At 47.1% G+C, this 14,277-nt stretch overlaps 1 protein-coding gene across 1 annotated transcript; it reads left to right on the plus strand.

Annotated features, from left to right (window-relative positions):
* Nucleotides 1-257: 257 nt before the first annotated feature.
* CTSZ (cathepsin Z) lies at nt 258-11,444 on the plus strand. The gene is made up of 6 exons (XM_078596707.1): nt 258-424; nt 5,391-5,554; nt 7,021-7,200; nt 7,733-7,883; nt 9,303-9,474; nt 10,103-11,444. The coding sequence occupies exons 1-6, from the start codon at nt 291-293 to the stop codon at nt 10,217-10,219; spliced, it is 918 nt and encodes a 305-aa protein (XP_078452833.1). The 5' UTR covers nt 258-290; the 3' UTR covers nt 10,220-11,444.
* The last annotated feature ends 2,833 nt before the right edge of the window (nt 11,445-14,277 follow it).

Genomic DNA, 14,277 nt, shown 5'->3' on the forward strand with positions numbered 1-14,277 from the left:
GAGTGGTGGGGTGGGCCTGGTAGACCACGGCACGGGTGAGTGGTGGAGTGAGACTGGTAGAACACGGCACGGGTGAGTGGTGGGGTGGGCCTGGTAGACCACGGCACGGGTGAGTGGTGGAGTGGGCCTGGTAGACCACGGTACGGGTGAGTGGTGGGGTGGGGCTGGTAGACCACGGCAAGGGGGGGGGGGTGAGGCTCGGGCGAGTGGTAGGCGCAGTAGGCTGAGGCTGGTAGCCCGCCCCCCGTATATAAGGCCGCGCCATCCATGAGCCGCCAGACTCGAGCACAATGGCGGCGCTTTGTCACTGCGCCGTTTTCGGCCTGCTCGCGCTGCTCTCTCCCCTCTTCCTCGTCTCTGCCATGGCGAACGAAGCCCGCGGGTGCTTCTCTCCGGCGCACGACAGACACCTCATGGGAGTGAGGTGAGCGAGAGAGAGACAGGGAGCCCAGTCACTCTGAGCAGCCCTGTGAGTTACTATGGACGTACTTTACCGGCACAGGAATGTGGAGTGTGCAACTGAACATACGTGGAGGGTGGCTGGTGCAGTAGTTCGGGACACAAGTTCGATTGCAGCTCACGACCAACATTGGCGAATATCGGAACCGGTCTTGGGTCTCCCTTAGGTCGACTCAGCCTTGACTGTTTAAACATCCGCGCGGTCACCAGTGACCCTCACGCAGGAGGCCCACGGGCTCTGGGTTCTCAAGTCTCATGAGTTGATGGTTTTTAGCCCGATCACCAATGACTGGCACAGACACACCATATTAACCATGTACGACCGTCTTGTCTCACTCTCACCATTGTCCAATACTTGTGTGACGCACCAACAACCTCTCCGTGGGAGGCTGGTTATCGGGGATGTTTCTCAAATCACCACAGATTTGACATGTATGCGTTTATTGTGACACTTAACTTTGGGAATGTCCAAACCCTTCCTGTCGTTCGGTTTATAATGAATACAGTACGCAAACAACTTGCTTCCTTCTCAAACCCGTGCCACCGCAAAAAAACCCAAAGTATTTTGTTAGACATCCCATCGGCCTTCTGAAAAGGCGATTTGGGCTGCAATTGGGACAGCTCTGGGCTGATTTCGACATTAAATGTCTTATCTGTTGAGTCACACTTGCTTGACAAAGACTTTAACAGACTTTTGGAGCAAATGCTGTTAGCGAGTAGCACCATTGGTTCAACAAACACTCTTGTTTTGATTTGACATAAAGTGTTGCTCCTTTCATTAATGATTTACATTTTCGGTTGAAGGGACTAATGTATCAACTGGACGAGTCTCTTGAGTCTGGGTCTCTGTGAGTCTACGGGACTTACACTGCTGTATCTATGGGACGTTTTTTGCCAGCATCAAAGTGTGAAGAAAAGGATAGGCGTTTACCCTTTGGCAATGAAACAGAGAGGTGTTAAGATGTTAAAATAACCAAAAGATACATTTTTTTCGCAAGGCATCAAGTCTGTATTAACCACACATACTTGTGGCCAAACATGCACTGATAATTATGAATGCAATATTTGAAACTGGCCTACACCAGTGACGGCAGCCTTTGTTGTGGCCATGTCTCACCAGTGTAGTCTTAAGCATGTAGAGCTCTGGTCGCGCAGTTCTATATCTACGTGACATTTGTGTTGCATGTTTGCCACATGAACCTCATGGCGGGACCCCCGAGTCACATAAGCCCCCGGCTTTCGCATAAACATTAGAATGTAAACAAAAACTTTGCTCTTTTTCACCAGTGGGTTTGAAGGATGGTGGCAAGCGTTGTCTTGTTAAACTATGCCTTTAAAACTGAAAACTACTTACCTGCAGTACCTCTATTTAGATACATTATCTAAAAAATAATTTACACTCTGTCAATCATCGTGTTTCTCAGTGTGGATTTGTGAACACACTTTGTAAACAGTACATAAAATAGTACGCGTTTTCAATGCGCTATTCATATTGTAACAAGCGTTTATACCAATGTCACTCGACAGAGTAGTGGGTTGCTGCTCCTCTTAACCACATTGATACGAGCGCTGTGTGGGGACTATGGCTTAATCGCCAAAAAAAACTATCGGCACAGATGCATACGGGCAAGAGATGTATTATCAAACAGTTGGAATTAACGGTGCGACGCATCTCATCTTTTAAATATCTGGACACGACATGACAAGAGAATGATCCGCGCCATGTGAGTCACGGGCGTTTGTGTGCGGTGGGACGGAGTCGCCAAAAATAAATAAATGAATTACGATTTTGACTTCCGTTTATTCGGGACCCCGGGGTCCCGCCATAAGGTTCACATGTACGTGTCGTTTGTCGACCTGACGCCTTGCAAAAGGTGTCTGCAGTATTCGGTGTTTGAACACCTGAAAACACCCGTTTTTCTTGCCAGAAAGGGGTAAAAGCATCTTCTTATTTAACGCGGCTGTATTGTCATAACCACCCTTATTCAGAGAAACAAGGACATTTAATTAAGTGCTTTCCTAGTTTCAGATTATTCCGGTGCCTTGAGAAGTAGAAGTGTGTAACAACACTCATTAAACACTGGAGTTGGCGATGATTATGATGCTGCTTGCTACGTTGGCAGTGGTTCACAGCCACGCAAACTCAACGCGTTCGTCAATAACTATTTTACATTAAAATAAATAAAACATTTTATACAACGCTTTTGAGCCATAGCCCTTCGAATACTCTGGTTTGAGTGCTGTGGAGTAAGGCCATTGCCTGAATCGGCGCCTATTCGTTTTTTTTTCTTTTAAGGCCACAGTTTGATTGACCAATGTTGGATATTGGGATAATTAAAATTAAAAGTAAAAACACAAGAACCCCGTGTTACTGTGAGTATATCCATGTATCATTGTATACGTGTGTGTGTTATTTTATAGAGTATAGACCAACAGTGTACAGTATGCCATATGCCAGGTACAGTATGTCCGACGGTTCACCTGCCGCCCCCATCCCCCACCACGCTCCCCAATCAACAACAATAGCCGCCATTTGCCACCAAGTGGCTGTGACCCTTCCACTGCGTTTGTGCCAGGCCAGGTGCACCTTAAGGCTACGTGAAGCGTGGAAGTCTCGCTGGTGGGAGCTCGCGGGACAGTCCTAGTTGCCATCGGTTGACTGAGATGACTGGCAGATGCACCACCAGGTCCTGCTGCCTTTTAGTCACCCGTCGCTTCTCCGCCTCTCCGTTGTTGCTGATGGGCGACTGCCTCCAACTGCCCAGTGGGTGCCCTTCACGGGCCTCCCCACCCCCCACCATGAAACATTGTGGGACATATATGCTACTTGAACATAGTTTATACATTCTACACAATGCCTTAGTTCTCGTGCATTTTCTGATACATTACGCATTGCATAACACATTCTAGAGTATAAAGTACAGTGAAACCTCGTTATTTCGGTATTTGATCATTCATATTTGGGGATAATTCGGCATGGCTGCGCTCATATGCAGTATTAGTAATTCGCCATGAGCTGAATTGCCGTACCGAAAGGGTCCAATTTCGGCATGCACGTGGAGCGACTTTGCGCGCCATTACCAAAACAACGTCTCAGTCTCGTGGCGGCGTGCGTGGTGAGCGTTAGTACAGAGCTGTTGCTTTCACTTTACCTAGTTTATGCACTCTGTGCAAGCCAACTCTCTCAAATGTTGTCTACACCAACATCAAGACGTGATAGAAAGGGATTGAAGTATAAATCCCTTAGTTTGCGAGACAAATCCAAAGTTTCGTATATAATTGATGCATGGTGTGTGTCAATGCATATGGTGTGTGAAGAGTTTGGAAAACAAATTTGGATTTTTTTTAAATCCTTGATGTTAAGTTCACGTGCTTGCGTGCTTGCTTGCTTTCTTAGGACCGTGCAAATCTTTCGGTTGTTTTTTAACCTTTAACCCACTTCCCGTGATCCAATCGAGCTGACATTTTGCACACAGACTCGTTGTGCTTGACAATTAATTTTCGTGAAATTTTTTTTCCAAAATTTTACACTGTTTAGGGAAAAACAATTAAATATTTAATTACCAATTGCTTAATTGTGGCAGACAATCATCTGACCCATAGGTGGCAGCCATCTCAAGCCAGAGGACGAGAAGACTGTAGCCGCCCGTTTCATGATGACGCAAATGTTGACTAACCACATGGCATGAAATCCCTGCCCCCACGCTGTATAGTGGAGACTATTTATAGAGCAGTTAAATTGAAGCCGCCAGGTTCTTGAAAGTGGTAAAACGGGTTAACGCTGGTGCCCTCGGGAATATACGGGGCATGTCAAGAGGTGATCTTTCATTTTTAAATCCTTTATATTAACTTCACTTGCTTGCTTACTCAAGAAAAACAGAAATGAATAATAAAATGAAACCGATACCACGCATATTAAGGATTTATAGTGAAAAACTTAGTTTTTACGGGTTAATTTTTTTCTCTTTGTGCAGAAGGCACTGAGGAGTACCATTGTACATCATTCGGAATATTGGATAATTTGGCAAGGCCAGAGCCTCATGTGGCGAATTCACAAGGGTTTACTCTGTACATTATATCTACTATTGTTTTGCAATTCTTACATTTTACGAATGTCTTTAGTCAGCTGACCTCATACGGCTTATGCAAAATCCAGCTAGGTGGGTCCAGCTAGCCTCGGTTTTACTGTATTGAATGTACAGTGCTCTTAGCATTGTCTAGACAACCAATTCACTTGAGGTGAATGTTTGGGCCATACTAATGACTAAACTCGAGACCACCAACTCAAGCCGAAATGTGTGTGTGTATGTTTTGTGTATCTTTAGGCTCGTGTATCGAGCATGAGTGCGTGTACGTATTCATCTCTGTATCCGTACGTATATGTGGTGGTGCACGCCTGTAATCGACCACTGTGGAGGCAGCGAGGGTTGAGGGATCACACAAATGTAAAACTCCTTCCCCGTGGGCATCGAGGTATCATACCCTAGCTCATTGTTTCCATCCTGTACGGGGCAAGAGAGTTACACCTTTGCGTGGGGTTTTTTCCGGGTGCTCCGTTTTCCTCCCACTTGTATTAACAATCTTTCATTGGCTCAAATCATCTTAAAATAAAAAAAACATACAATGCAGGACCCTCCTGAAAACGAGTCGTGTGTATTTTCTGGATACGTAAGGAAATCAACAAGACATTAAAATATTTGTCTGTCTGTGTCACCGCATGTCTCATTGTGTCTTGTCTTTTGCTACCCAGTACTTATAGGAGTAGTGTCAGTGTGTATTGTTTTATTATAATGATGATGGTCATGATCGTAATATTGTGCGTGTGTTCGTGTATATCTGTCTCAGTATATCCATGTGTCCATTTGTTTCCCAGGACTTACCTGTGCATGTGTGTGTCTCTCTCCACACCCCGGTGTGTGTCTGGTTGGCAGGACCTACCCACGGCCCCATGAGAGCATGTCTGTGCAGGATCTGCCGGTCGCGTGGGACTGGAGGGACGTAGGAGGGAGGAACTTTGTGAGTCCGACTCGCAACCAGCACATCCCACAATACTGCGGCTCCTGCTGGGCCATGGGATCCACCAGCGCCATGGCCGGTAGGTGCATGGAGGGAGTTGGGGGCTGGGGGGGGGGTAAAGATTTCATTGATATTATCACCAGTGGTGATGGCTTATGTTGTTGCTCTGGAGACCGGGATATCAATGATCGATGTTCGCTTGTCGTGAATTCTCACTTAACAGAGTGGGCCGTGTGAAGGCTGCCAATTTTCACTCCAAGCACCTTTTGAAAGACCCAACACAGAAGATCTCTGGGTTTGATATTTCACTAAGCTCCTGGTCCACCCTAAATCGCATCCACTGCACAAACCCGATGCACAAATGGAAAATGAAAAACTCTCCAGTGTGCGATTTGTGGTCATCCAGAACGGGACTGTACAATGTATAACGACGCAATGCCCGATCCACAAATACGAAGGAGATATCAGTGATACATTTTGCTGCTCCTGGTGTGGTTATCTGGGCTTGATCATCTGGATGCGAAATTGTGGTCGTTGCTCTGCATCTACATTAGCTATACGAAAGAAGAAGAGGCCAGTGGTGGGTGGTGATAATGAATTGAATGCCACCACTGGTGGTGATAATGGTGGAGGAGGTGGTTTTTGTGACATTGGTGGAGATGGTGAAGGTGATGGTCATAATAATGATTTCAGGTTATTATTCTCAAAGAGAGATATCGACTCGTAGGCTTTGAGGATGAACTACAGTCGAGCGTGAAGGCAGCAGCCATGCGGCGAGCCCGCACCAACAATTACCCCAGTTCTGCGGTCCTCTGTATATTAAGGTGTTATTGGCCAATTAATGCATGTTTACATGTGGGAGGACACCCGAACAGCTGTAGAAAACCCATACATGATGAAGGGGAAATGTCGAGTCGGTATCAAAAATAAGAATAGGTTTTACCCTTTCTGTCAATAAAAACATGTGTTAAGATGTTCAAACACCAAATAGATTCATAGCTCAGGTTTAGCAGTTTTATGTATATACAATACTATATGTAACTACTCTCAATGTCTTTGTATTGTTTGCCTTTTGGCGTTCTCTGGTCTAACACTGGTGAGACAAAGCTATAAAGAAGGCTGTCTTTGTTGACCAATCCGTTTCAAATACAATGCATACATTATCAGAGCATGTTTGTGAGTTGTTTTGCATGGTATGCCACAAGTATGTGTGGTTTATGCAGACTTAATGTATATATATTTGGTGTTTGAACATCTACACACTGTTTTATTTCCAGAAAGGGCAAAATCTATTCTTATATATGCGAGGGGGAAACACTGTCTCATACAGACGGAACAGGGTGGCGTCTGCATTTTTGCTTAACTGCCTTCCGGCGACTCGGGGTATGGCACACCTTCAATGCCCCCACAGGAAGAGAATTTCACAAAATCATCTGTGCAATCCATCAACCGACGCCTCCACAGTGCCGGTTTACAGGCGTGTGTAGCCACCACTGCCCGGCTTATAATCAGGATGTCTCCACCTCCTCCTCTCTCCTTTTCTAGACCGCATTAACATCCGGCGTGGCGGAGCCTGGCCACTGGCCTATCTCTCCGTGCAGCATGTGATCGACTGTGGAGGCGCTGGCTCCTGTGAGGGAGGAGACCACATGGGAGTGTGGAAATTCGCTCACACGCACGGCGTGCCGGACGAGACGTGTAACAACTATCAGGCTAAGGACCAAGGTGAGACACACACGGGGCATGTTAGACGTGACGTGTAATAACCAGATGGATCTACTATTGCTGTTTTTGTTTTTTTTCCAGGTTAAGCCCACTGAACTATGATCTATTTTTCAGAGACGACCTGACTACACATGGCTTATCATATGTGGGAATTTATAGTAGCCAAATAAACTAATATTGGTCGCGAAAGCCTACCTGTTAAACCAAATAAACGAATGGAATGTTTCTAAATGTGGAGGGCAAAACTATTTACTAGAGAAAGGCAATGCATTCGTGAAAGATGAAATGTATTCACAAGAGAGATGGGAGATCCATTTACTTGAGAGTGGAATTGTATTCACGAAGGAGAGCTAGCAGATACGTTGACCAGAGATATGGGATGTGTTCACTTGAGAGAGGAGATGCATTCTTTGGTGACCATGAAGATGGTCATTCTGGTGATAATGATGTTGATGATATTACTGCCGCTAATGTTGCTGATGATGCTACTGCTGGTGATGATGATGCTACTATTGCTGATGCTGACCCACAGACTGCAATGGGTTCAATGAATGTGGCACATGCACCACATTTGGGGTTTGCTTCAACATCAAGAACTTCACCCGGTGGAGAGTGGGCGACTACGGGGCGGTCACAGGGAGAGAGAACATGCAACGCGAGATCTACAAGAACGGACCTATCAGGTGAGTGAACTAGTGAATGGATGGGTAATTTCGTGAGTGGATTAGTAAGTGACCGACCATGTACATCTCAAAAATGTATGTATGCAGGTGACGGTCCTTGATGCACAGGGCACAAACCTCGACAACGTGTCCTTCTGCGGTAGCCCATTGCACTATGACCCCACTGAAAATAAATCTTGGGGTTATCATGGATAGAAGCTTGACCTTTCTCGCCCCACATAAAACACGTCTGTGAATACATGAAATCCAGAATCGCCCTGCTGTAGAAACTTGGAGGAACGACCTGGGGGCGCCTCGGCTGATGTGCTGTGAACTGCCACACCCTATCACTGGTCTACTCAGCGGCACAAATAACAATGTGGATTATAACTGGAATACTGAAACCGGCACCAATCCCCGTGGCTCCCTGTTCTGGAGAACATTCTGCCGCCAAATATCCGGACAGACAAAGTTTAAGGGAGTTTACACAACTCCTTGCCAACGACAACTTGCCCATCAACCAGGGCCTCAACATTCTACCTCGCTGCTTTCTCAAGTCCTGATGAGCCCCCTTCTGGGAATGCACTGTCACCATCCTGGAATCTTGTACGTACAAACGTGGAAATTCTTTCACACCGTACGTAGCCAACCGTGCTAATTGGAGGTGCGGGGTAAGGGTAACAAATTGAACACAAAAAGCAGTTCTTACCAGGATTCGGAGGAATGCTGCTGAACAATGGAATAACACGGACGTCCAAAATAAACACATCATTCGAGATCCAAAACTTGCGCCTCCTGGTTTTTTTTTTATTACCTCAAAGACACTGGTGTAGCCATCAATTGCATCAAAACATCAACAAACTGATGCTCACGTCTCCTTTGTGAATGGAAAATTAGAAGACGAGCCGCAGTGCAAATGCGGCCATGCAACTCAAACTATGGAATATATCGTAAACCACTTTGTTCTGCGCTCCTTCAATGGAGGAATAGTACATTCATACAAACTCTCTCCTGAATGCCTCTCGTGTCCAGCAGACTTTGACATTGGCAATTAGCTCCTGAACAAGTTGCCGTATGCAATAATAATAGTAGGTGAGCAGGTGAGTGAATGGGTGGGTGAGCGAGTTGGAGTGCATAGCTGTGGTTTGACCACGACTGATGATGCTTGTATAAGTGTATATGCGTGTGTTCATATATACACATGTATACATGTCTGTGTGGGCAACTCTGTCTCCGTGTCTCTTTGTGTCTTGGTGTTGCCATGTATGTGTGTCTGCATGTGTATGACTTTGTCTCTGTGTGTGTGTCTCCCGACTTTGTCTCTGTGTGTGTGTGTGTCTCCCGACTTTGTCTCTTTGTGTGTGTGTGTGTGTCTCCCGACTTTGTCTCTGTGTGTGTCTCCCGACTATGTCCATCTCTGTTTGTGTGTGCGTGTCTCAGCTGCGGACTGATGTCCACCTCGAAGTTCCACAACTACACCGGCGGCCTCTACACGGAGTTCATCCCTACCCCCTTTGAGAATCATATCGTGTCGGTGGTCGGGTGGGGCGTGGACAAGGAGGAGGGAGGCGCTGAGTACTGGGTTGTCCGCAATTCCTGGGGAGAGCCCTGGGTGAGTCGCCGTTGTGTGGTGTGACCTTTTATAGTTGCTTGCTCACTGGAAGAGTAGGGGGCGATGGTGGCGATATGTTACCTACCTCGCCTGGTATGCAGGATGTCGTGGGTTCAATCCCGACCCGATGCCTGTGTATTTGGAGTTTGCACATCTCCCTGTGGTCGTGTGGAATTTTTCTCCGGTTTTTACCTTCCACGTGTAGAAACGTGAGTATAAAGTATTTGCCTGATAAATATCCACTTGATAACCCACTTCGTTCAGCTATCATTTGTGGCCAGATCGCTTCTGGTAAAATAAAAATGGTAAATAAAAATAGGTGCATGAATGAGTGGGTGTGCGGTGGCACAATGGTTATCGCTATGCGCTACAAACCTAGCAATCTAAGTTCGATTCTTGCCGACAACCAACATCAGTATCGAAATATCTGAACCAGTCTCAGGCCCTTCCCTCAGTCGACTCGGCCTCAAATGAGCACTTGGTGTAATGTGTTGTGCCGCCCTTCATAGGTGCTTGCATTCCTCCAGTCTATATAAAGATTCTGATTCTGTTAACAGCACTTGCCCCAACAGTCTGTTCAGGCTCAATGGGGGACCTTTGTCTTTGTGTGTATCTCTGTGCGAGCCAGGGAGAGAACGGCTGGGCTCGGATTGTGACGAGCTCCTACAAGGGTGGAAAAGGGAACGACTACAACCTGGGCATCGAGCAAGACTGTGCTTATGGGGACCCCATCATTTCCCCTTAATGCCTTATATCCCTCCCCCCTCTATCCCCAACCACTAACCCTTACGGCATCCTATAATAACCATATCCCCGTCTCTTCCAATCACTAACATCTATAAGCGCTATCCCTAACTCTCTAAACCCTAACCATAACGCTTAATCTCTAAAATCTAGACATATCCCCTACTCTACCCCTGTCCTCTAACCCCCCCCTCTATCTCTGCCACATACAAAGCAATGTCTGGGGGTTTTTAATCAGGAACATCGACTCTTGATGCTTTTACTTTGAATCGGTGCACAGCTAACAAGTACTAATTATCACAAATCCAGTGGGTTTTACATATCCCTTATTTTAATATCACGTTTGCACCAGTGTTATGGTTTATGCTATCGGCGTCGCATCACGGGATGAAGGATCCATTTGGAAACCCTCGCGGTGAGCAGTGCACCACCCTGTATGTTAGAGGACAGCCTGCAGAAGTGGATATCACAAAGCTAGCCCCGAGCTCATCTTCAAGAAACATTCTTGTCCACACACAGAAGGCAGCACTTTCTCAACCACCCCGCCATATCAGAGTAATGTTCACTTTTTAAACCAATGTTTATTCTCAGAGCTGGAATGTAGCCAAATTAAGTGCGAAACCAAATTTAATGTGTTTAGGGTGTTTTTGTGAATGTATTGGCAATCGGGCTGAGACCATCAACTCGCTGCACTTTTGATTCCGAGTCTTCGTGCCTCTGTGTGAGCCACTGCTAACTGGGCTGAGGCCATTGGATTGGAACCCAGGACCAGCAGAGATATCACACCCGCCACTGATGTTGATCGTGGGCAGGATTAAAACTCAGGCAGGTTCATAGCACAGTATGCTAACCACTGAACCTTCTTTCCTCCCGCCCCCATCATCACGTGTCTGTCAAATGTGTAAGGTTAATGGTGGTGAGGTGCGCTACTTGACAGAAGGGACTCCACTAGAGGGAGCTCAAGAGCCCCTATAGAGGGTATTTGGCCTATTCTTCCACTCTGGCGTAGACGTGTCAAATGTGTGCTCGTTTTAATGCGTGACATTGGGTTATGCGTTTTAATCTGTTGCGTTCTTTTTTTTTACATTTTCTGTCTTTTCTTGTTGAACGCGAATGGAGATTCTACATATTTGCAAGTGATTTTGTAATACCAATTGCAGCGCTTGGGTTTTATGACGGTAATTGTGATTGTTTTTAATTCTGAATAAACTCCGAGGCGTGCTTCACGAATTCATTATTTCAATCGACCCCCCCCACCCCAGCCCCCTCAAAAAGGACACGGTGAGAGAGTCCTGGAGGTGGGGGTGTAACCTACACCAGGACCGGTGAGAATTCACGAGTCTAGTATGATAATTATTTGCCAGAGTGATCTGGGCCATTAGTCTGCCTGTTGTGGGCGATTAATTCGCTGTCCAGTCCCGATTGAGTGATGTGCAGGTAACTTTTGAATTGGGCAAATCATACTGAGAGAATTGGGCCCAGGAATGAATCGCCAAGTGGATTATGCTAATGAAGGTGACCTTGATCTTCACCTCCGATTACCACAGTTGGCTACATACGGTGCTACCGAAGTTCAACATACATAAACCTTGAATACCCATAATGCCCATGTGCCAACAACATTTTAGAATGTTTTAACAAATGAGTAGTCATACACTTGATTATTGCAGTGTTTGTTTCTCAACTACTCATCGGTAACTTCGGGAGCCAATATAAATACTTTTATTTGGTAACAAAAATAAAAATGTAGGGCTTCAACTCATTCCTTCTGTCTCTTAAGTGCTTTCTGTGCTACCAAGAAGGGCCGTTGTCCAAAACACCCCCGATTACATATTAGTCATCTAAGGCAAATGTGTCGAGACACGTTCCGCTCACAAAGGCGTGCAAGCTTAAGGCGCAGCCCTGCAAGAGCACGCACACGCCGTTGCTTGCGGAAGGGCCTCCACCCGCTGGAGCTAGGCCTCGGCAAGGTAAGGTAAAAGGTAAAAACAACGAGCCTACCTTTACCCTACCTTTTAGCTTACCACAATACAAATCACTCTACCCTTACCTTTTACCCTTTAGCAGGTAAGTTAAAAGGTAAAAACAACGATCCTACCTTTTACCCTACCTTTTACCCTTACCCCATACAAATTACCCGATTACAGGGTAATTACTGGGGTACTGCACATGAAAAAGGTTTATAACGGTAAATTCTAGGTAGAGCGCTTTATTCATGTAGAATACTCTCGATGATTCCAATTTTACACGCTTTCTTTGAACTCGCTCTTGTCGTTATTGTTGTCGTCGCTGTCGTATCCTCAAATCTTGTAACTCAATTTTAACCCACTTCCTAATGTGGTATCGACTGCACACTTGGTATACTGATGACAACACTATATTCTATCATAAAAAAAAAATATTACATCTTTTTTTATATGTTACTAGCTGTACTACCCGGCTTCGCCCGGGACTTATATCCACCACGCCCGGCCGCCTTTGTCTCCCCAGTGGCGATGTTAATACGCCACACCAGTTACTCGTTTTGAGGCTGAGTCCCTCCCTCACCACTCTCCCTCCTTCACCACTCTCCCTCCCTCACCACTCTCCCTCCCTCACCACTCTCCCTCCCTCAGCACTCTCCCTCCCTCAGCACTCTCCCTCCCTCACCACTCTCCCTCACCACTCTCCCTCACCACTCTCCCTCCCTCACCACTCTCCCTCCCTCAGCACTCTCCCTCCCTCACCACTCTCCCTCACCACTCTCCCTCCCTCAGCACTCTCCCTCACCACTCTCCCTCCCTCAGCACTCTCCCTCCCTCACCACTCTCCCTCACCACTCTCCCTCCCTCACCACTCTCCCTCCCTCACCACTCTCCCTCCCTCACCACTCTCCCTCCCTCAGCACTCTCCCTCCCTCACCACTCTCCCTCACCACTCTCCCTCCCTCAGCACTCTCCCTCCCTCAGCACTCTCCCTCCCTCAGCACTCTCCCTCCCTCACCACTCTCTCCCTCAGCACTCTCCCTCCCTCACCACTCTCCCTCCTTCACCACTCTCCCTCCCTCACCACTCTCCCTCCCTCAGCACTCTCCCTCCCTCAGCACTCTCCCTCCCTCAGCACTCTCCCTCCCTCACCACTCTCCCTCACCACTCTCCCTCCCTCACCACTCTCCCTCCCTCAGCACTCTCCCTCCCTCACCACTCTCCCTCACCACTCTCCCTCCCTCAGCACTCTCCCTCACCACTCTCCCTCCCTCAGCACTCTCCCTCCCTCACCACTCTTCCTCACCACTCTCCCTCCCTCACCACTCTCCCTCCCTCAGCACTCTCCCTCCCTCACCACTCTCCCTCACCACTCTCCCTCCCTCAGCACTCTCCCTCCCTCAGCACTCTCCCTCCCTCAGCACTCTCCCTCCCTCAGCACTCTCCCTCCCTCACCACTCTCCCTCCCTCACCACTCTCCCTCAGCACTCTCCCTCCCTCACCACTCTCTCTCCCTCAGCACTCTCCCTCCCTCCAATGAAAGCGGCGAAGGCGTCGCTACCCGTTGCCAGGGGCAACCGCCGTCCAATGAAAGTGCGTATGGTCCGGCGACACACAGACAGACAGATTTGCGATTTTATATATATAGATGTTTCGGCTTGGGTCTAATTGTCCACGCTTAACTGACGTTGGCTGTAAATCACCACGGCCCCATACGTTATGTTATGCAAGCCACTTCCTGGAGTCGTGGAGTTCTGCCATTACTCGTACATTTAATAAAAGCGTGTTTAAATATTTTTTAAAATATTACATTACTTATTAAATGGAGGCCACGGACTGCGCCACGGAGCTTTTAGCGGTAAACAAGTTACCGTATTTACCGGGTAATACTTCGCGCTACCTTTACCCTACCGGGTAATTCTTCCGAGCTACCTTTACCCTACCCTTTACCTTACTCCTTGGCATGTTGACACCTTTACCTTTATCCTTTTACCCAGTAAAAAGGGTAAATTACCTTACCTTGCCGAGGCCTAGCTGGAGCTTTAAAGCTCTTGAGTGGTATTTTGGCCTCTGAACCTGCGCATACGCACACTGT

This window comes from Lampetra planeri, chromosome 8, assembly GCF_965212315.1.
Source record: "Lampetra planeri chromosome 8, kcLamPlan1.2.h2, whole genome shotgun sequence".
Classification (NCBI taxonomy): Eukaryota; Metazoa; Chordata; class Hyperoartia; order Petromyzontiformes; family Petromyzontidae; genus Lampetra; species Lampetra planeri.

Coding starts and splice junctions, on each gene's coding strand:
- CTSZ (XM_078596707.1), top strand. CDS start 291: ATGGCGGCGCTTTGTCACTGCGCCGTTTTCGGCCTGCTCGCGCTGCTC. Junction 425..5,390: donor AGACACCTCATGGGAGTGAG/GTGAGCGAGAGA, acceptor TCTGGTTGGCAG/GACCTACCCACGGCCCCATG. Junction 7,884..9,302: donor TACAAGAACGGACCTATCAG/GTGAGTGAACTA, acceptor TGCGTGTCTCAG/CTGCGGACTGATGTCCACCT.